The following is a 22,456-nucleotide window of genomic DNA, read 5'->3' as shown; positions in this document are numbered from 1 at the left end:
CATCGGGCTCCGTGCGGACAGCACAGGGTCCTCTTCGGATCCTCTGTCCTCTCTCCCTGCCCCTCCCCTGCCTTGCACTCTCTCTCAAAAGTAAATAAAACATTAAAAAAAAGAGATGTGAGAAGATTCTCGTGCCCGCTGCCTAATGGGAGAAGGAAAACGCATTGTTCCCGGAGGCTGCCTTCCGTGTACTTTACCCTCTTCCTCCCCGGAGTAACTTGGATTAATCATTTCTTGCTTTTCTTTTTATAGCTTTACTGTATTTTCTAGTTTTGAGCCCTGCTATTCTGATTAGCCAGGTTTTCACTTTTAATTTCTTTTTAAGGTTTTATTTATTCTTGAAAGAGAGAGAGAGAGAGGCAGAGCATGAGTGGGGGAGGGGCAGAGCGAGAGAGGGACACAGAATCTGAAGCAGCTCCAGGCTCTGAGCTGTCCGCACAGAGCCAGACGCGGGGCTCGAACTCAACAAGAGGTGAGATCAGGACTTGAGCTAAAGTTGGATGCTTAACCGACTGAGCCACCCCGATGCCCCCAGGTTTTCGCTTTTAAAGGAACGTGCTAATTGTACTGGAGCCCAGCCCGTCTGCCCGGGTGCTGACGTCCATCCACCACGATGGCTCTCGAACTTGAGCCTGTCAGACTCACCTGGAGGCTGTCTAAGGACGCCCTGCTGCCCCCCCACCCGGCCCCCCCGCCAGCCCCCCTGCCGGCCTCAGTTTCTAGTCCAGCAGGTGTGGGAGGGTCGCCGGCGTGGTTAACAGGCCTGCAGGTGATGCTGACGGTCTGGAATCCAAGCTTCGAGAACCAGTGCTTTATAGTTGGGCTTCATTTGTTTTTCCTTTTGATGGTCTCTCCTTGCACGAACCTACCACAGTTTATATACCCATTCTCCTGATGATGGGCCTGCGGGTTGCTTCCAGTGTTTTGCTATTCCAACAGGGTTGTGATGATCGTTTTTGTAGAAGTCTTCTGTGAAATATTTTTAAGAGCTTTTACATAATGGAGTAAAAAAAAAAATCAGTGTTTCACTTGGAAAAAAAAATGAAGGTAAGGGGCACCTGAGTGGCTCAGTCAGTTAAATATCTGACTTTAGCTCAGGTCATGATCTCACAGTTTGTGGGTTCGAGCCCGCGTCGGGATCTGTGCTGACAGCTCAGAGCCTGGAGCCTGTCTTCAGATTCTGTGTCTCCCTCTCTCTCTGCCCCTCCCCTGCTTGTGCCCTGTCTCTCTCTGTCTCTCAAAAATAAATGTTAAAACTTTTTTTTAAATGAAAGTAAAGATCTGGGGAGATCGCGGGAGACTGTGTAAAGTGCACTTCTCATCAGGTGCGCACCTGCTGGTGGTGTATCCGCGGGTCACTCTGACATTATGACTCTGATGCCAACCGAGTTGGTGACTTTTCTCGTTCTGACATTTCCTCCATGGTTAATATTCGGAATTCTTTGGTAAAGCTAAACTTCCTCTTCATGATTTATTTTTTCATTTATTCACTTTGATGTGGGCTCATATGTTCTTCCTTTATTCATTATTAAGCCCATTCATTGTGTTGCTCAGCCTGTCCCCGACACGGCCTGCGGGCTGACGTCTGTGTCCTTCTGATATGCCTGTCACTCTCGGAGCACTTCTTTGCTCTCTGGCCCCGTGAGACGTGACAGGCCTGTCTTGCGTGCTCCCCGTTCCCGTCTTAGAACCATTTTCCTCAAGGAGCCCGGGTTCCTTTGGGTGGAGAACTGTACTTAGGAACCACGATCTGGGCACCATGTGGCATTGCCATCGGCTTGTCACTGCCTCCAGGCGCCGTCAGTTAACAGAGCCAGGAAGCAGGTATGGGGGGGGGGATGCCACCTCTCCCGCCTCCCCGTAACCCCGTTTTCTCTATCTGTAGCTCTATTTCTCTCTATTTCTCTCTAAATAGTTCTGTCTTTATTTCTGTCTCTCTCTGTCTTAAAAACTGTCAATTCGTGCTGAAGCCTCTGTTTCCAGCTCCAAGTACTTCTAACTTCGGACGCCGTGATTCTGGTACCGGAGGAAGGGTGAGCGACAGGACCCATTGGCACCGGCTGCGGCCTCCGGGTCCTACGGAGGAAACCACACTGTCACCGACAGATGAGTGGCGTCCGAGAGCGCTCAGGGCCTCTGGGACTAGGCGATAGTGACGGGAGTGGAGTTGTGTCTCGCAGATGCCTTTCCGTGTCACTTCATTTACGTGCGTGTCCCTGCGATGGGATGAGACCAGCCTCGGCAGTGGGCGGGAGGACGGTGTAACTCGCATGGCTGTCCGGTGGCCGCCGGGGGCCCGCACAGGGATGCCGCTGCCACCGCTGTCCTGGCCCTGCTGGATCGGGCCACCCGAGGACCCCGGGCCCCAACTCTCCCAGGCCCAGCCCCCGGCCTCCGCTGCCCAGAGCACGGGGCATCTTTCCTCCCCTTTGTGACTTTGTACAGCATGGAAGTCCAGCTTGAGTTGATGGAGCCTGGGGGGGATGGGACTCTGGTTACTGAGAGGACCCCCCGCCCCCGGTCTCGAGCCGCACACGGGCCCGCGTGCCGGGGACGTCCTTCCAGGCCGGAGCCGAGAGCCGGGGATGCATGTTCTCGCCGCGCACTGCGGCAGCCATGGCCCGCCTCGCGCGGCCCAGAGGCGGCCCGGCCGGGCTTTGGCTCGGGCTTTCACACCTTTGGCACATGACGCGGTCCGGGCAGTGGCAAACAGTGGGGTTGAGGGAACTTGAAACAATTGGTGGGTGAGTTCAGAATGAAAATGTTTGCAGTTGTGATTTCCGGCAGAGAGAGTTTCTACACCGAATACATAACTTGGGGTGTTGTCTATTGCCCGGATCCCTCGACAAATTTGTAAGTGGGTCTGTTTTTTTTCAGGTGTTAAAAGGGTAGTTTCGGATTTTGTTCAGCAGATTAGACAACGTTTGCCGAGTTCTGAAGGGTTATTTAAGGCACGCAGTGGCCTAGAACTCAGTGTTTCTGGAAAGAGCAAAGCCAAATGATTGATCGCAGGTGCAGGTACTCCTGCGCCAAGTTCCGGCCCTGCCGCCTTCAGATCCGTTCTCAGTACCGCGGGGGAGGGGCACTGCCTCCTACAGAGAAACCGTGGAAGACAGAGATGAAGTCTCGAGCAGGTGCATAACTTGTTGGTAAGAGGCTTAGGTTTATTAGGACAAAGCCAAAGCCACTTCCTGGGGAGAATGGACCCCAGGCAGGCGCGGCCCCGGGTTATTCTAGTCACGGGCCGGTGCAGGCGTGCTCTGGGAACCTGCTCTGGTGTCCCTTGAGATCACGAAACGTCCACATTTCTAGCAGTTGCTGAATCACACTTTTTCTTCAGCCAGGACTTTGCATTTGCTAAGGCACCAACCTAACGAGGTGCCCTCGCTGGCTTGGAGTGATCCAGAGAGGTGTGCGGCCAGGGGATTCGTACGGAAGAGGCCGGAGATCGCCTCGCTGCTTTCCCTGCGCTGCTCCCCGCGTGGGGCTGTTCCCGCGGGGGCTGAGTGTCATCTGCGGTCAGAGCCGCAGGGAGGGGGTTCCCTGCAGTTAGCCAGACTCGTGCTCAGCTGGTCACTCGGCCGTGTCCGCAGACATCCTACGTGCAGCACAGTATGCGTGTGGTCAGTCCCGCCCTGTTTCTGTTTTTGAAGTGGGCTCCATGCCCAGCGGCCGGAAGAGCACACGACTGTAGGTCTTGGGGTCGTGAGTTTGAGCCCCATGTTGGGCGTAGAAATTACTGAACAAAAACGAAAACCTAGCAAACTAGTAGCAAACCAGACCCGGGACTCTGGACTTTGGCCCCTGTAGTGCCTTGATTCCAGATTTCCTGAGCGTGGTACCTTACACATTCATCTTTCATAGAACAGAGTGGGCGCCGAATACGTTCATTACTGGTTAGCTGTAAACCTGTTGACAAGGGTGACACCTATCATAAAATGGAGGAACTACGTTTGCACTGTTGATCTTCATTGGGTTTGGCAGTCTGCAGCGGTGCCTCATTTTGGAGTTACTTACGATTTCTGGCTAAGTGTCAAATTATAGTAAGGAGTAAAATCTAAGAGTTCCATGATGGGTCTAGGAAATAGCAAATCTCAAAATAATTTAACACATGAAAACCTCTAAATAGCTTAGATCTATTTAAAAACACTCTTGGAGGGGCGCCTGGGTGGCTCTGTCCGTTGAGCATCCAACTTCGGCTCAGGTCATGATCTTGCAGTCTGTGGGTTCGAGCCCCGCGTGGAGCTCTGTCTGGCAGCTCAGAGCCTGGAGCCTGCTTCAGACTGTGTGTCTCTCTCTGCCCCTCTCCCACTCCTGCTGTCTCTGTCTCAAGAATAAATAAACATTAAGAAAAATAACACTCTTAATCTATTTTAAAAACACATGTAATGGGGCACACAGGTGGCTCAGTCGGTTAAGCATCCGATAACTCTTGGATTTTCAGCTCAGGTCGTGATCTCACGGTTCAGGAGTTTTGAGCCCTACGTTGGGCTGACAGTGGGGAACCTGCTTGGGTTTCTCTGCTCTTCCCTCTCTTCGTGCTCGCTTGCTCTCAAAGAAACATTAAAAAAAATGTAACAAAGTATTATTTACTAATAGTTCTTGAGGTTATAGCATACAAATGAAACAGGTACTTTCTAGTATACTAATTCTTGCACAAATGAGCTTAATAAAACCAATTACTCTGCAATACGTTTTCAGTAAAAGGGTTTATAGTACAAATGACTCAGCAGCAGCCTGGGAATGGACTCTCTCCAAACCTGGGTGGAGCGGTTGGCCAGCTCACTGGGCTCACTTCACGTTGTATGTCAGCAGCGTCCATGCTAGTGGACATCAGCTTCTCTTACAGGGATACGTTGTGGCTATTTATGCTTCATTGTAAAGCTTGATTTGGAGGCATGAAGTGCTGTTTCATATTTGTCACTTAAAACACAGTAGTTGATACCAGAAGCCATAGTTCTGCTGGAACTTCGTTCCAACTGGAAGAAAATAACAGTCTGTAAATACATTAGTCTTTTCGGAAACATAGCTGAGGTTAAAGGAAATTTTTTTAACCTGCCTTTCATTTTTTATGTGCTCTTTGTTTGTTTGTTTGTTTTCCGTCTGGAAGAAGTCAAACTTTCTCAGTCCCTGCTAACTGGTGTTTGGTCTTAACGTTGTTTAGTAATTTACTAGAAATAACCCTGTAACTTTATTTAGTAATTTACTGGGAATAACCCTGAACTTTATTTAGTAACTTACTGGGAATAACCCTGAACTTTATTGAGGTAATTTACTAGGAATAACGCCGTGCATAAGCAGAGATTGTTCAGAGGTCCCCTAACCGGGGTGGATGGTGGGAGGAAGTGGGGGTCCCCGAGGAAGCTGACCCCGTGTCCTCTTTCCCTGTCGAAGGTTCCTCAGTGGTGCGCCGAGTACTGCCTGTCCGTCCACTACCAGCACGGGGGCGTGGTGTGCACGCAGGTCCACGCACAGAGCGCCGTGCAGCTGGCCCTCCGGGTGGCCGACGAGATGGACGTGAACATTGGGCACGAAGTCGGCTACGTGATCCCCTTTGAAAACTGCTGCGCCAGTGAAACCATCCTGAGGTCGGTTCTGGGGGGGGTCTGCCCCGGGGGCCTGGTGACCCTCGGCCCGGGTTCTCCGGACCCACACGGGCGTGGTCCCGCGGTCCGCCGTCTAAGCGTCTGTAACGCGTGCTGGCACCCGGCCCGGCTGTCCCGGCCAGACACACGCTGGTGGTTTTCCCGCCCCGGCGTCACTGGGGCTTGCCTGTCTGCACCCGCCCGTGTCTCCCCAGAGCCCTCCGGGGACGGTCACGGCCTGGGTGGTTTGGACCCAGAGACCGGCAAGGTCCTGCTTCTCGGGCTTCTCCTCGTGACGCGTCCATACAAGTTCCCGGGTGGCCGCCAGGTCGACACGTTCCGTGTGGTTCTTTGTGCCCATGTGCCCTCCGCTGGGCGTGGCTAGATCCTGCTAGACAGGAGGGGTCACCTACTCCAGGCAGGCCTCCCTCCCCCCGCCGCAGCGGCAGTTAGACAGCACGGGCCTGGGCCTCTCTGCGATGCCAGCCGTCTTCACGGCGGGTCAGACCAGCGGTTTCCGAGCGGCGCTCCTCAGAGTCTTGCAGGTGCCCGGGAGTCCCTCGCGAGCTACCACAAGCCACGAGAAAGGGGCATCTTTTTATCGCTGTTTTTAGATTCATCGTGAGAGTCCGTCTGCACAGAGCGTTCCGAGGCCGAACGCACAGAGGGGAAGGGGCCAGAGAAAGGACAGCTGGGGGAGAGCCCTCTGCTGAGGCGTGTTCCTCAGCAAGTTTTGGGACCTAGCCCACCTCGGAAGCGGGCACATTTAACAGCACCTCCGGCTGCTTGGCCGGCGGCACCGCCTGGCCACTGCAGGGGCCCAGGGCCCAGGTCTCTCGGGAGCAGTACGCCTGCACGTCTGTGACCCCTCTGTGGGGCCACCACGAGGAAGATGCGCCCAGCATGACGGCGGTGGTGTCTCTGTTGCCCGTGGGTGTAGGTCACCCGTCCATGCGCCCCCACCATCTGACCTGCTGCGCTCGTAGAGGGCGTTCAGCCGATTTCCCAGGGGAAGGGGGGAGGGGTGCCCAGAGAGCCGAGAGCCTCTAGCGGAACGGTCTGGAGACTTCTCGCATTCAGAGAGCCCATGTGACTCATTAGGTTTGTACTAAGCGGCTTTCCCTCAAATCTGGTGTTCAGGCTGGTGTGAGACCACAAGGGGTCTTCCCTTCAGCAGCACCGTGACTTGAGCTTCTGGAAGAGATGTATGGGGGAGCCTGGGTGGCTCAGTTGGTTAAGCGGCCAACTTCAGCTCAGGTTATGATCTCACATTCGTGGGTTCAAGCCCCGCGTCAGGCTCTGTGCTGACAGCTCAGAGCCTGGAGCCTGTTTCGGATTCTGTGTCTCCCTCTCCTCTCTGATCCTCCCCTGATCATGCTATCTCTCTCTGTCTCTCAAAAATAAATTTAAAAAAAAAAGAAAAAAAAAAGAGATGGATGGGACCTTCTTCGTTGTAGCCAAGGTGTCCCCGGGGCGTCAGATTAGTATAGATGCATAAGCTCTATCATGCAATGGTCTGTAACTGATAACAGGTGATGTAGGTAAAAACCTCCCTGCTGGTGTGGACGGGCAGGACCTATGACCCCGAAAAAGTGAAGGGGCCCTGACCTTGACAGAGTCACTCTTCATCCTTCCCATTTTGAAGTGGCCTCCCAGGGGCCCAGGGCAGCTCTGACTATGTTCTCACGTTGGTGTGTGTGTTTGTAGACCGTTAATGCCGTCTGCCCTCTGGAGACCTTTTGCCAGGGACTCTGAGTTGAGTCACTTTCGAAATGAAACGTTACAGTATTTTGATCTTAATACAGATCGAGTGTAAATTTAATTAATTAACTTTTTTAGAAAGCCACGGAGATGAACGATTGTGGAGAAATCTACCAATGTGGTCAGGGCAGGTTGAAGACTCGGCTCACCCTTTAAAGCTCTATCACGTGTTGGGACGTAGCTCCGTGGGGGTTATCTGATGGCAGAGCCGCACCCCCCACCCAAGCGCTCCATCCTGGCGCCGCAGGAGGGGCTCTGATTTATGTCAACATTTGTTTCATTCTTTTGTGCACGTAGCATTCTTTCTTAATATGGAAAGTAGCTCCCAGCTGTAGGGGTCTAAACTGCAGGTAACCTCCGGAGGTGGATGGGAGTTGGGGCCCCCCTTGGGCCCCCTTTTGCCGCCTTTGCTGGGGGCCCGGCCCTCACAGTGCCTTTTTATCCTCACTTGGCAGTTTTTCTCACCGCTGGGAGGCGGCTCTTTCTTCTCCGCCCTGACCGCCCCCCTACCCCCCACCCATGCAGCGTCCGCGCATGCCCTGATTTGTGGCTGACAAAGCGGGCGTTGCAGCAGAGGCCACAGCTAGTGAGAAGCCCCCTCTGATTGCAGAAAGCAGCCCCCCATTTTCTTCCCGAGTTCCGGGCTCTGAGGCGGTGGCAACGTGGCTGTCGGATGCGTGTCTCCGCCGCTTGCCCCCCTGCACCCGGCACAAGCCACCCCCCTTCTCTGTGCCGCAAGGTGGGGTGCCTGCTCTCCGTGCCCGCGGGGTGGGCGGCAGGGCAAAATGAGGTCACGTGTGGGACCCACACGTGTGAGCACCTTGTCCCTGTTAGCGACTTCTCATTATTAAGGTAAATTGGAACCAGATTCATTTTCTTGGATCTAATTCTAGCCATAATTTTTAATAACCTCAGAGTGAATAGCTATTTAAATGAGAGGATTTAAAGTTAACTACCAATCGTGGGAGGCACTGTTCTGTATTTGGTATCCTCTTTCTCGTTTTCTTGGTGACCCCTTAGTATCTAATCTATTAGGTACATAAGACATACTTAGTAATCAGTCTTTATGCCTACTGCTATTTTTCCGGATGTTATGTAACAACTCAGTTCTTCTTCAAGCTTTTTTTGTGGCCTTTTTTGAAACCGTGGATACCTAAATATACCTACAATAGTCTCTCTGAAAACTGTGGATGAGGATGTTTTGTAGAACGACACATGAATTTTAAGTATGGACCTGCTAGAACACAGGTTTTGAAAGAGGTACTCAGACTTTCATTCGAAGTCAAATTCAGTGTATTTAATTTCAGAAACTACTAGTAAAACTTGCCTCTATTTCATTTTTAGCCTCCAGGAACTCTGTATTAGGACCTTGAATAGAAACTGCATTTCCCAAGACTTTAACAACATCCAAATATTTATGTATTTTACACAGTTACTGGGCACAGTGCTTTTTTAAGCACTCTAGACCTGATCTTACCAACATAAAGGTAGGAAGTAGATCTTTGTGTTCTAGGGAAAACGGAAGGTTTGTGTGGTTTTAGGACCGAGCCTTAGTGTTCCTTTAGCATCACCGAATCATCTGGAAGGCCGGGCTTTGCCGAGTCAAGTGGAGTTTTACATAAGTCCCCGTCTTCCCCTTTGTAAGTAAGCCTCGATGTGTACCCAAGACAGGCACACACTGTCCCCTCCCTGGGTCAGTGCTTAGGCGGGCGACTAGTCTGACGTGAAGGAAGTGGCGTCGATCGAAACGACCTCCTTCGGACGAGAGCGGGTGGCAGCGGCGTGCGGTTCGGGCACTGGAACGCCTGCGGCAGAGAGCGGGGACGGCGGAGGGGCGGGAGCGCTAGCTGGGCTGCGCCTTCCCTGCAGGTACTGCGCGGACTCCATGCTGCAGAGGGAGATGATGTCCAGCCCGCTCCTGGGCGGCTACGGGGTCGTCGTCTTGGACGGCGTGCACGAGAGGAGCATCGCCACGGACGTGTTGCTGGGGCTGCTGAAGGGCGTCCTGGCGGCGAGGCCGGCGCTGAAGCTCGTCATCAACTCGCCGCCCCGCCTGGTCAGCAAGCTCACGTCTTACTACGGCAGCGCGCCCGTCGTGGCGGTGAAGGCCCGGCCCCCCGCGGAGGCCGTGTTCCTGAGCGGGGCGCAGACGGGCGCGCTCGAGTCTGCTTTACGCCTCATCCTTGAGATTCACCAGTCCGGCGAGAAGGGGGACATCGTGGTCTTCCTGGCCTGTGAGCGAGTAAGTAAGTAAGAGTCTGTCCTGACAGACGAACAGGGTGACTTCGGGGTGGGGGCGCCTTCTGACCTTGTTGGGACGCGTTTAATAATTAACGTGCCGCTTTCGTTTGCTGATTCACTGCTTAAATGTTTGCTTCCATCGCGCCCTTTTTCTAAATACTCAAGAGGACACACAGTCAGGGTAAATAAAACAGGTTCTGAAAGGAGACCATGAACTTGCTTCCGAAATCCCAGGCAGGGAGAACCCAGGACCCCGGGAGGCGGCTCGGGGGTCCCCGGCCCCAGTCTCCAGAGTGGACTGGCCCCTGCCAGGCTCGGGCCAAGCGTCCCGGGCCCCCGGATGCACAGCCGGGGCTGCCCCCCACCCCCCGTGTCCCCGGGTGGTCTCGGGAGGGAAGTGCGCACTGACTCTCGTCACACTCTGTCTCCCATGTGACCAGGAGCGTTCGCTGGGGACGAGGGTCTACCCAAAGCCCTGACGCGTCCCTCGGGCCCCTGCAGCCGTCAGTGGAGTGCTAGGTGGACACCCAGAAGACGGTCTCCCTACCCTGGGGCTCCTTTTCTTAAACAGGATGAGAAAAGATCTTACATGGATCCTGGAAAATGTGTTTTCAAAAGAACAGTTGGAAATGTATCACCGAGGGGCACCTGCGTGGCTCAGTCGGTTAAGCGTCTGACTCTTGGTTTCGGATCAAGTCATGATCTCACGGTTTTGTGAGTTCGAGTCCCACGTGGGGCTGGACGCACCGCAGAGCCTGCTTGGGATTCTCTCTCTCCCCTTCTCTCTCTGCCCCTCCCCCACTCATGCTCGTGCTTGCTCTCTCTCTCTCTCTCACTCAAAATAAACTTTATTTAAAAAAAAATTTTTAATGTTTATTTTTGAGAGAGAGAGCATGAGCAGGGGAGGGGCAGAGAGAGAGGAAGACACAGAATCCGAAGCAGGCTCCAGGCTCTGAGCTGTCAGCACAGAGCCCGACGTGGGGCTTGAACCCATGACCCAAGCTAAAGTCGGACGCTTAACTGACTGTGCCACCCAGGCACCCCCAAATAACTAAACTTAAAAAAAATGTATAACCAAGCACTTGCTCCTGCTTTTATATGGTCAGGATACCATCTGGGCTCACCCTGGATTTTGTTTCTGTTTTTATCTGCGGTTGGGCACCGGCCTGCTTCCCCTCCGCTGCTTTCTCGGCTGATTCCAGAAGCCCCCAGAACTTCAACGATTCTGTCTTTCTTTTTAGAGACTAATTTCCTGGCCTTTTTTTCCTGCCCATCATCTTATTCAGTAAAAGTACTAGTTTTTAGTAGACTATGAGCTAGATAGGTAGTGATTCCAGTGAGAAAGCAGAAACCAAAAAGGGAAAAGGAAATTGCTTGATATTGGCCAAGGCACCGGCTGCGCGAAGACGGGGACCACATCTCTCCCTCGGAGCCGTATGGACGCGTCGGGAACTGCTGACAGTCTTCTCACATGAACGTAGATTTTACCTGCTCCCACACAGAGAGGGACTCAGGATCTCAGATATACGATGACTGTCGTAGATCTAGCGATTTTTCGCGCATGGATTATAGGGTGTCATCAGTAGATGTCCCTATTGGAGCGATTTATTCTGTTACCATTTCCTCAGCCTGCATGGTTCGGGAAAGGCCTGAGGAAATAGCAAGATGAGTAGGCAGCCAGGGGCAGGAGTCCCGAAGACGATCCCGGGTTCTCAGGGTGACCCGGCGAAGCCTCGGGAAGGGAGGGCTGGCAGAAGGAGCGGTCACTCGCCAGGGGAGAAAGAGGACGGAAGTCTCTGGCGGGGAGAGCGTGTAATTAAGAGTGACGAGCCGGAGTAGTCGTCTTTCAAGTCCAAGGAGACAAAAATTCCAAAGTGGGTTTTTGAGAAATAAAGTGCGTAACAGAACTGGGGGAGATGGTCTTTAAAAAAAGCTCTCGATTCTTCTAAGTTTAACTAAGCTGTAATTATTGACATGTTAGCTTGTGAATCGTCAGACTTCAGAAGAGGCGTTTAGCGGAAGCAGTGAAAGTCTGGGCTCAGCAAGGCTTAGCGTCTTGCATGAAGTTGGACAGGAAGACGTTGCCTTTTCTTTTTTCTTTTGTAGTTTATTGTCAAGTTGGTTTCCACGTAACACCCAGTGCTCATCCCCACAAGTGCCCTCCCCGATGCCCATCACCCCCCTCCCCCTCTCCCCCTCCCCCATCAGCCCTCAGTTTGTTCTCAGTATTCAAGAGTCTCTCATGGTTTGCCTCCCTCCCTCTCCCCACCTATTTTTCCCCCTTCCCCTCCCCATGGTCCTCTGTTAAGTTTCTCCCGCTCCACTTACAAGTGGAAACTGTGGTATCCAGGAAGACATCTTCTACCAAGGAACCACCGTCTTACAGAGTCTGAACGTCTTGCCGGTGACCCCGGGGGGAGGGCTGCGTGTGGACCCCCGGGCTGAGGCCGCCGCGGTGGGCAGGCGGCGCTGGTGACCGGGGCAGCCCGGGGCCCAGCAGGCCTCTGCCGGGACCAGCTTTCCCTCCCGCTTCAGCTCCGCCTCCCTTCACACGTCCCCAGGTCCCACCTCACAGGCTGGACACAGGCCCGTCTCCTGCGGACTTTTCTGTCTTCGTCCTCTGCCAGGATTACCATCGAGAGCTGCCCCCTCTCTTCTGTGGCCTAGCAGGGTGTCCCTGAAATGTTTGCCCTGCTCCGAAGTCCATGTTAGCTGCTGTTGGTCCCCCCTCCTCCCCACACTGCTACTTGAGGCTTTCTTGATTTCCACCTAAAAGTTTAAAATCTGCCACAACAGTTAAGTGTCCTGTGAAAGCACATCCAAGCAGTTAAGCACATTAATAGAAATGTACTAGTTGTCATTTTTTAAGAGATACATTTTTATTTTAAAAATCTTTTAATGCTTATTTATTTATTTTGAGAGAGAAAGAGAGAGAGAGAACAAGCGGGGGAGGGGCAAAGAGAGAGGGAGAGACAGAGAATCCCAAGCCGGCTCCACACGGTCGGCACAGAGCCCCACATGGGGCTCGATCCTACAAACCGTGAGATCATGACCTGAGCCCAAATCAAGAGTCAGATGCTTAACTGACTGAGCCATCTAGGCACCCTTTAAATGATACATTTTATTTTATGTAATTTTTTAAAAGTTTCTTTAATGTTTATTTTGAGAGGGAGCACGCAAGCAGGGGAGGGGCAGAGAGAGAGGGAGACACAGAATCTCAAGCAGGTTCCAGGCTCTGAGCTGTCAGCACAGAGCCTGATGCGGGGCTCGACCCCACGAACTGCAAGATCGTGACTGAGCGGCAGTCGGCTGCCTCACCCACTGAGCCCCCAGGGGCCCCCTAAGAGACGCATGTTGCGTGGTAGAAGCGCTCGTGGACCCCTGGCGTTGGCGAGCGCCGGGGCCTCCCATTCTCGGTAACCGCTTGCTCCGCGCCTCGCCCGCTGTGACCTGACCCCCTCGACACGGCTGCCCGGCGTCCTGACGCTCAGCTGAGATTCGAGCCCTCCGTGTTTACAGGTCACTATCATTTACCTTTTAACCTGAGAAAAAGGGTGAAAGGCGTTAAGTCGAAAATGAGGGGCGCCTGGGTGGCTCAGTCGGTTAAGCCTCCGGCTTAGGCTCAGGTCAGATCTCACATTCGTGGGTTCGGGCCCCTCGTCAGGCTCTGTGCTAACCGCTGGCTCAGAGCCTGGAGCCTGCTTCCGGTTCTGTGTCTCCTTCTCTCTCTGCCCCTCCCCCTCTCATGCTCTGTCTCTCTCTGTATCAAAAATAAATAAAACATTAAAAAAAAAAGTTAAAAAAAAAAAGAAAACGAGGCTGAGGTTTATGTGTCCAGCAGCCAGACGCGGTGCCGCTCTCAACAGAAAGGCCCGTCGCCTGGAAACCCTGTGGCCCTGGGCCTTTCGTCCTGGGGGCCGGGGAGCTCCCTGCACGTGTCGCCGTGCTCGCCATGGCTTTGCGGGTGACTTAGGAAGGCCCCACGTGGGTAAGTGCACACGCACGCTGAGTAAGAAGAATATGAACAAACGGTATTTTGGGGGCCCCTGGGTGGCTCCGCAGTGAAGCGTCCGACTTCGGCTCAGGTCGTGACCTAGTGGTTCGTGGGTTCGAGCCCCGCGTCGGGCTCCGTGCTGCCGGCTCAGAGCCTGGAGCCTGCTTCAGACGCTGCGTCTCTCTTCCCCTTCCCTGCTCACATTCTGTCTTTTTCGGAAATAAACAAAAATTGTTTTTTAAAATAAATAGTATTTTAGACCTTTTTTCTCTTCAAAGTCTGAAGGTTCTGGCCTCAAAGCCTGTGTCAGCTGAGCCTGAGGAGCCCCCACTGAACACACCGTCAGCGTCGATTTTTCCTGTTGAGCAGTTCTTTTATTCTTTTCATTCTCCATTCGGAGCAAAACTCAACCTTTGAGCCCAGAGAGTTTTAGCAACTAGAAGCAAATAAAAACTGAGTGGCCCAAATCACTTTTTAAAGCATATCCTAAGAGAATAAGAAATGTTTGAGTGCAATTTGAAGGTTTATTTTGAAAAAGAATTGCTCGCACTGGGCTGCTGGAATCCGTCCCCTCGTCCACCTCCAGGAGCGTCTGCGGCGGCCTTGTTGAGGACGTCGTCCAGGGGGATGGGGCCTGTCCTGGGGGCCGAGCAGCAGCCAGGGGCCGGGAGACATCCCTGTTCTCCTGGTCATTTCTAATAGGCCAGCCGCAGATGGAATGAGGGTGTGATCAGAATTATAAATACGGAGAAGTCGTTTTGTCCCGACTGGCAAGTTTTAGTTTTAGTTTTCGTTCATTGTGATCAGCAGGTACTCTCTTTGCTTGGTGGAAATCTGCCCCAGGGAAGCCACCCTCTGTGCGGAAGAGAGGCATCTACACAGGAGGCCAGCCCTCCCACTGCTCTGGGCAGCCTGTGCCCGGCCTCGGGGCTCCCCCTGGCAGCCTGTGCCCGGCCTCGGGGCTCCCCCTGGCAGCCCGGGGGTCACTTTCCAACAACTCTCCCCAGGCCTTCGAGACCCGTGGTGCCGTTTTTCTAGGCAGATGTGTCCCCTCCAGATCCCTGAGTCAACTCAGCCCTCTTCCACAGCTGAAGGGAGGAAGGAGAAGGGGCTGGGGGCTGGAGAATGCAAGAGGTCATAGGTCTTCAAAACTCTAGCCGGTCACGACAAGTCGTCTTTTTCACGTAGATTTTTAGTGAAATCTAATGAATAAAATGAGGCTTCTTCCATTTGGCAGTTTGTTAGTTGGGCCCTTAACAAAGTAGAACTTTAGAGACAGATTTCAGAGGTTTAAGAGTTATATTAAATGACACCTTTTTTTATTCGAAGGCCTAAAAAAACTAGTAATTTTTGAGAAATAGAAAAATACTATCTAAAATGCCTTTTGAGCATTTTGGTCCAATTACTTACATGTAGTTTTAGGGGAAACTATTTTTTTTTTCCAATACATTTGGCAACGAAACAATTTAAAAGGATATTTGTAAATGCCTGAATCACGCCACGATGTGTAAGTTAGCAGCGACTTCATTCCATTTATGCGATCTTAAAGGGTAATGGGTCCAGATAATTTCAGAGTGACCCGGAGACCCTGATTATGGAATGGGTGTGCATATGCTTGTATTGGAACCCAGAGATTGTTTTAAAATTCAGGTTCCACCATTAAAGCACGGTGATGGGGGCGCCTGGGTGGCCCAGTTGGTTAAACATCCAACTTCAGCTCAGGTCCTGATCTCACAGCTTGTGAGTTCGAGCCCCGCGTTGGTCTCTGTGCTGACAGCTCAGAGCCTGGAGCCTGCTTCTGATTCTGTGTCTCCCTTTCTTTCTTCCCCTCCCCCACTTGCACTCTGTATGTCTCTAAACAAGCAAAAGTACAAAAAAATAGTTCACAATCTTAAAAAAACACAGTGATACATCATCATCGATCCAAGGATAGCTTCTGTTTACCTGTCATTGTTAACAGATGTGAGAAATTGCATCAATCTAGAAAAAATAGGATAGATAAATGCATAAAAAGGCACAGGTAGTGCGTTTCACAAGAGGAAGACCATTTTGGACCAAAAGCAGTTAAACTGTTTCTAAGTTCGGTTTAACTACCCAGAGAAACGTATGCGTCCAGCTGTGTCTTTTCATGTAATGACTCACAGAGACAACAACACAGGTATTTCTTTCCCTGCGCACCTGATGTACCTTTTGCCTATAGTTTTATGTAACATAGACATCATTTTTTTAAGTGAAGTTGTAACACGTTTCATTCTCGCGGATGATGTTATTTTTTACTGTAGGATATTGAGAAAGCCTATGATATTGTCTGTCAAGAGGGATCGAACTTAAACCCAGATCTTGGAGAGCTGGTGGTGGTCCCTCTGTATCCGGAAGAGAAATGTGCGTTGTTCAAGCCCAATGAGGAGGCGGAAAAAAGGTGCCAAGTGTATCAGCGGAGAGTGGTGCTCACCGCCAGCTCCGGGGAGTCTTTGATCTGGAGCAACACCATCAGATTTGTCATTGACGTGGGCGTGGAAAGGAGAAAGGTAAGCTGTTATCATGTGTGTAAATAGCCTGCTGGTCAGTGTCGAGAATCCGTTTCTTGAGCCTTTCCTCCATGCGGCCTGTGACCGTCCGTCATTCACGGGGTCAGGCTTTGAGAAGTGACCCACCAGTGTTTCAGGAGGTGCCGAGGTCGCGTGTTTGTTGACCACACGCTGGCAGCAGACAGCCTGGGCATCCACTCATCCAGGCGCCAGCATTTCTGTCGCAAGGCAAGCCAAGCGGTCATAAATGCCACCCAGAGAGCACGAGCCCGGGGCCGAGCATTCACAGAGCGCCGCAGGCCACGCAGCCCCCGCCAGGCCCAGCGAGGTCTTGCGCGATGTGACAGTGACGAGGCTGTGTTTCCGTTTGAAGGTGTACAACCCGAGAATCCGAGCCAGCTCCCTGGTCACGCGGCCCATCAGCCGGAGCCAGGCCGAGGTCCGCCAGCAGCTTCTCGGCCCCTCCTCCTCAGGTAGCTCCACGGCCGCGGAAACCGGTGGCAGGTCCCCGATGGGAGCCACCCGGAGACGTCAGCCATCTCCCCCGGTGTCTTCCAGGAAAGCTTTTCTGCCTGTACTCGGAGGAGTTCGCCGCCAAAGACATGCGGCCGCTCAAGCCGGCCGAGATGCAGGAGGCCAACCTGACGGGCCTGGTGCTCTTCCTGAAGAGGATCGACATCGCGGGCTTGGGCCACTGCGACTTCATGAACCGACCAGGTAGCTCTGGGCTCCGCGTTCTCGGCCCGTGGCCGGGGCGTGGCCCTTGCCCCCTGCCCCCGCCCCCAGGCCCGGGCCTGCGAGCAGGTGGCATCTGGAGGTGCAGGTGGGGGTTTCATCGCACCCAAGAGGTGTTCCATTAGAGGGAAACGTTCTCTGAAGTCATATTCTGACAGACCTCTAGGAACTACTTAGCCTGACCCTGGAGAATGATCTGGACCCTGGAGCCTGGGCGGTGGGCAGGGCAGGGGTGGATCTGCAGCTGCCTTCAGCCGAGGGGACGGGGGTCCTGCAGCCTCCGGGGTGCCGGTGGCGCGTCTGTAAGCCCGCAGCCCTGCCTCCCGCACCGCGGCGGGGATTCCGCTGGGCATTCGTGCCTTTGTAATGAACTTGTAATTAGCCCAGCGTCTCTGTGGAAGGCTGAGACTTTGTAGTTATAGCCGACCAGCTTTCTCCGAGCGAGCGGAGTCTGGGGACTCCTGAGAATCCCCGCCCCCCGCCACGCCCCTGGTGCCGCCCTTCACCTTGGCAGCTCAGTGGAAAACCAGCGGGGCTGTGGGAAGGCCCGGGAAGAAAGGGGCAGGCGGCCTTGGCCGTGTGCAGGGCCGTCACCCTGCACACTCCCCTCAGGAAAGGAAGCCGGGGGGGGGGGGGCCCCTGGGGGGCTCAGTAGGTTGAGTGACAGACCAACTTCGGCTCATGTCATGATACAGTTCAAGAGTTCGAGCCCCCCGTTGGGCCTGGAGCCTACTTCGGATCCTGTGTCTCCCTCACTCTGTCCCTCCCCCACTTTCTCTCTCTCTCTCTCAAAAATGAATTAACCCTAAAAAAAAAGAAGGAAAGGAAAGGAAGTCCACACAGGCTTTTCTTAGCCTCCCACCTTCTGGCACATTCTGTGAGCTTATCCTACCTGGTGGGCAGATATTTCCTCCAGTCTGCCTGTCATTATAACGTCAGGGAGGTGATCTTTGCTATTTAGTTTAAAATGTCAACATCAGCCAGCGAAGAAAGGTTAGCAGAGCAAATGCTCTGTTATTCTTGTCCGTTAACTTTTTAAAACATTTTTTTAAAGTTTATCTTGAGAGAGAGAGAATCCCAAGCAGGCTCTGCTCCACCAGTGCAGACGGGGCTCAGACTTAAAAATGGCGAGATCATGACCTGAGCCGAAACCAAGAGTCAGACGCTCAGCTGGCCAAGCAGCCCAGGCGCCCCTGATTCTCGCCCATTTAAGTATCAGCCTGTCCTTTGGGAAGAGCAGCAAGGTCGTGTGTGGTCTCTACTGACACAGTAAGCCGTTTGCAGCCACAACAACCCTCTGGGGTAAATGTTGCAATTCGGCCCATTTCACAGATGAGGAAACTGAGTAACAGAAGTGAGGTGACGTACACGGATGGAGGTGACCTCTACCTGGGTGTCTCCTTAGAACACACCAGAGCCCCAGGAGCCCAGACACCTGTCCTCGTCGTCAGCGCCCTTGTCCTTCAGGATGTCCTCGGGCGGTCTCCACGTCACCCCAGACCTCCAGCCCCCACCCCCTAGAGCTGGCGGGAGCGGGTCACGGTCAGGTGGCGCTTCCTGAGTGCAGCCTGCATGCGGCGGGAACACGGCTTGAATGGAGGGAATGCCCGGCACCCCGTTCCGTGCAGCGCCCCGCCACCCCAGGCTGAGGCCAGCACCAGTCCCCGAGAGCGGACCCTCCCATGGCCCCCCTGCCCGCATCCAGGCTTGGGAACCACTTTGTTCTCGCCCAGCAGCTTGACTTCCCTGAGACGGAGGGGGTCCGCGAGTCCCCCATAGAGGGTCGTGACTCAAAGTATGGATGCCTTTCACTGATGCTTCCGTTTCGCTTGTGCTCTGGTAAAAAGGATTTCCTTAACTTTTTTCACACTCTAGGCCAGTGGTTGAAATCCTCGGTATGTTTATCACGAATGACACCTACTGCTCTTGGGGTCCCAGGTCTAATGCGCTGGACAGTCACCAGCCCAAAGGCCTCATAAACAGAGCTCATAGTTGTAAACAGTGGAATTTCCACTTTTTTGTGGTGCTTTCTCTCCGTTCCGGTGTTTTTCAGTCATCTTGCCCAGCAGTGCCGGTAGGATTTACAAGCACTTGAGAAGTCCGTTATTTTAGAGTAACTCTTTCTCTTGTATTTCTGAAAACGACTAGTAGAATTTTGAGTAGGTGAAGTAAGAGGAAGGTCCTCTAAAGATGCCACACCTGGAGGTGAAAAGGTGCAAAGGAAAGTCGACTCTGGAGATGGCTTGTCATCCTAGGCGCTGAGGCCCCAGTGGAGGGTGCGAGAATGGGCGTGGGCGGGGCCAGCGGTGGGTGCAGACTGGATGTGGGCGGGGCCAGCGGAGGGTGTGGGAATGGGCGTGGGCGGGGCCAGCGGCACCTGCCGCCCCAGGAGCGCCCCCAGACGCTTCCTCCCCCGGAGGGCCCGCAGGTGCACTTGGCTCCGCACCAGGTTCGCGTCCTTCCCTGGGGCCTTTCAGAAAATCAGTTTCTCCGGGGAACTTTGGGCTCTTAGATGTTCCAGGCGAACGTTCTCACGTGAGGAGCAGGGGGATCTCGGGGAGGGAGCGGGACTAGAGGTGCTCCTCATCGCTTCTGGAATCCGTCTCCTTTCTCTGCAGCAGTTTCCTCCGGGAGCTCTCCGTCCTTCCAGAAGGACTGCAGACGGTCTCCTGCAGTGTCCGTGCCCTCCCCGTCTGCCTGCTGTGCCAAGCCTGCAGGGCCTGTTGCGGGGCCCCTGGAAGCCACCAAAACCCCCGGGGAGGCCATCCTCGGGCGGGGGCCTCTGGCGTCCCTGAGGGGAGAGGCCGTGCGGGAGTCGGAGCACAGGGCAGCGGAGACCTTCTCCAGGGTGAGCCGCAGGGCAGAGGAGAGGCGGCTAGAGTGCCATCCAGGAGTCTGTGGCATTTGGGCACCTAGGAAAATGGGCTCACACCTGCGTGGCGGCCGAGCAGCGCGACCCTCCTGCGGGACTCGGGGGACGTGAGACGGTGTTGCTTGGCTCCCGGCTTCCTTGCCGGAGAAGAGTGTTCTTGGGGCCCGGCTCCTTGGTCACCGGCCGAAGCGACAAATACATGCCCACGTGTGTGCCACCCTAGGAGGGAGCTGCCCTGGGGAAAGCAGGGGCCTGACGACGGGCCGTAAAGGCGTAGAGTGTGTGTGGCCACCTCGGGTCAGTGCCACTGTCTTACTGGAAAGTGTGGGGTCACGGGGATCATGGGTCCGACAGGGCCAGGGCGTGACAACCCCCCAGTAGCCTCCACCCCCCCCACTTCTCCCAGCTTTTCCTCTGGTCACTGAGGAAGAAAGCGAGGCTCGGCCACGTGCCCCCATTTCTCAGGTTTCTCATCGGTGACCTCAGGGCTTCAGACAGCTTGGCTTCTGTCCGAGGCCAGCCGGCCGCAGGCAGCCTGCAGAGACCCTCCAGAGCGCAAGCTCTGCAGAAACACGCCTCGGGTCTGAAGATTCCGTTCCAGTTCCGGCCCCGGGATCACGGCGTGTCGCTTCCCCGGGCATCTTCCTGTTCCAGACCGCAGGTGTCTGGCCGCCTTGCCAGGAAGGGACAAGAAAAGCCGGCTTTGTGACATCAAAGATCCCGAAGAGCAAACGGCAGACATCCCGCTGGCCTCCCGCGGCGCTGCCTGGGGCTGAGAACTGGGGACAGGGGTCAGGGTGGCAGCCTCGTTTTGCCTCCCGACAATTCGCGCACAACCGGGTTCTGCTGCGCTCGGGGAAACGCGGACTGAGTCTGACTCATCGTTTTGGAAGGAAATAGAGATAATGTTTGCAGCTGCTACATGAATTCAACTTCTAATTGAAATCCGCAAATGCAGCAAACGTGTTACCCCTTTCAGGGTCCGTGAGCCGTGTGAAAATGAACCTGGCATAACTAGGCTGCAGGCTATTCATCGAATTCCCCTGATATCGATCTAGGAATGAAAAAAAGGAATCCGTTGTTTTTTTCCAGTCTAGTGCTGAAGACTGGCCTCCATCGGGGGGTGACGACCTCTCTGCGGATCTGGATCCAGAGGCTCCGGGCCAACTGACCACGTCTCCTCCTCCAGGACGGCGCCGGCGCCTGTGCCGAAGCTGGAGATGCACCAGGTCGTCTGTGTGCCTGGAGGCAGGACTGTTTTGGGGGTGGCCAGACCAGCGGCTTCGGAATGGTCTATGGGACGAGCCCCAGACTTACCAAGCGTCGTGTGCAGGGTGGGGGCTCAGGAAAGCAAGAGAGGACGCAGGGGCAGAGTAAAGTCGGCAGGAGGAGGGGCTGAAGACGCTGCAGTGGGTTGATTTATGATGAGGCGTCAGGCATCAGCAAATAGGATCTTCTGGAATCCCGGCCGCCACGGGAAAGCCTAGTTCATGCGTGCGTCTCTGCGTCACTGGAAATGAGGGATTTTGCTTCAGGGTCCACAGAAGGGTCTTTAAACAGGACAGTCTGTGCCGGGGAGAGCAGAGGGAGGGCGGGCTCACGTGGTGGTGCTCACAGCCCCGCCGAGGATGCCTCCGTCCGCTGCTTGCCGCCCCAAACAGCCGGGGTGAGCAGGTGGCCTGGCGCCACCCCGGCAGGAGGGCCCAGTGCGGGTTTCGTGTCTATGTGAAGGCCACGCCGAGTCCTTTGTGGCATTCAGGTGCCGGGTAGGAGTGGGAGAAAGAGGCACAGATATGGTAGAACAACCCAGGGGTGGTCACCTGAGGATCTTGGAAGATTGTGGAAGCAACAAAGTAATTTCTCAGAACGTGAAGAGGAGAATGGGAGAGATTTGAGAAGGCACAGAATGGAGGCATTTTCAGCTCTCATTACGCGTTAGGCTTTCCTTAGGTCCCGTGAGCATGTGACCCGTTAGCCAGGCCAGGGTGCTTGGGGGCGAAAGGGGACACTGCGTAAGTAAGCTGGGGCGAGACCTGGGGACGGGCCATCGTCGGCAAGCTGGGGCAGAGGGGCTCCGGAAGGCTCAGGCTCCTGAGCAGACTGCCAGGGCTCCGGTCACGGCCCCCTGGCTCACTGTGTCACACCGGCATTATGTCATCTTCTGGGGTCTGTTTCTTCATCTGAATGGGAGTGTAATCAGAGTCATCGGTTCATAGAATTATCAAGATACATTAGTTACCAGATGTGGGCCCCTTAGAAACACGACTGGCACAGGGGTGCCCGGGTAGCTCAGTCAGTTAAGCGTCCGACTTTGGCTCAGGTCATGATCTCGCGATTCGTGGGTTCGAGCCCTGCGTCGGGCTCTGTGCTGACAGGTCAGAGCCTGGAGCCTGCTTCCGATTCTGGGTCTCCCTTTCTTTCTGCCCCTCCTCTGCTCCTGCTCTTTCTCTCTCTCTCAAAAATAAGCATTAACTTTTTTAAAGAAACGCACAGGCACATAGTAATGCTGTGGCTGTCACCACCTGCATGACCCTTACCCACGCTCTGGGGCAGGCATGGGCCCTGGGCTGTGGAAGGGCCTACACAATGCAGTTTTCAAAAAGTTGATACCGGACCACAGGCGTTGGGAGGCAGAACAGGTGCCTCGGGGGGTCGCGGCGGATCACAGCAGAGCTTGGGCTTGGAGCCGGGGGGCGCGGGGCCGGGGCCCGGGCTCACGTCCTCATACTGCCAAGGAGAC

General features: G+C 54.3%; 1 protein-coding gene across 1 annotated transcript in view; it reads left to right on the top strand.

The window, feature by feature from the left end:
• DHX32 (DEAH-box helicase 32 (putative)) overlaps positions 1 to 22,456 on the top strand; it is a 33,395-nt gene that overhangs the window by 3,513 nt on the left and 7,426 nt on the right. The window contains exons 2-6 of the mRNA XM_029932770.1: positions 5,395 to 5,588; positions 9,216 to 9,588; positions 15,864 to 16,109; positions 16,483 to 16,582; positions 16,668 to 16,826. Coding sequence (XP_029788630.1) covers positions 5,395 to 5,588; positions 9,216 to 9,588; positions 15,864 to 16,109; positions 16,483 to 16,582; positions 16,668 to 16,826 — 1,072 coding nt within the window. The remainder of the gene's footprint in view (positions 1 to 5,394; positions 5,589 to 9,215; positions 9,589 to 15,863; positions 16,110 to 16,482; positions 16,583 to 16,667; positions 16,827 to 22,456) is intronic.

This window comes from Suricata suricatta, chromosome 2 (assembly GCF_006229205.1).
Source record: "Suricata suricatta isolate VVHF042 chromosome 2, meerkat_22Aug2017_6uvM2_HiC, whole genome shotgun sequence".
Taxonomy (NCBI): Eukaryota; Metazoa; Chordata; class Mammalia; order Carnivora; family Herpestidae; genus Suricata; species Suricata suricatta.
This window is presented reverse-complemented; position numbering and strand designations above follow the sequence as displayed.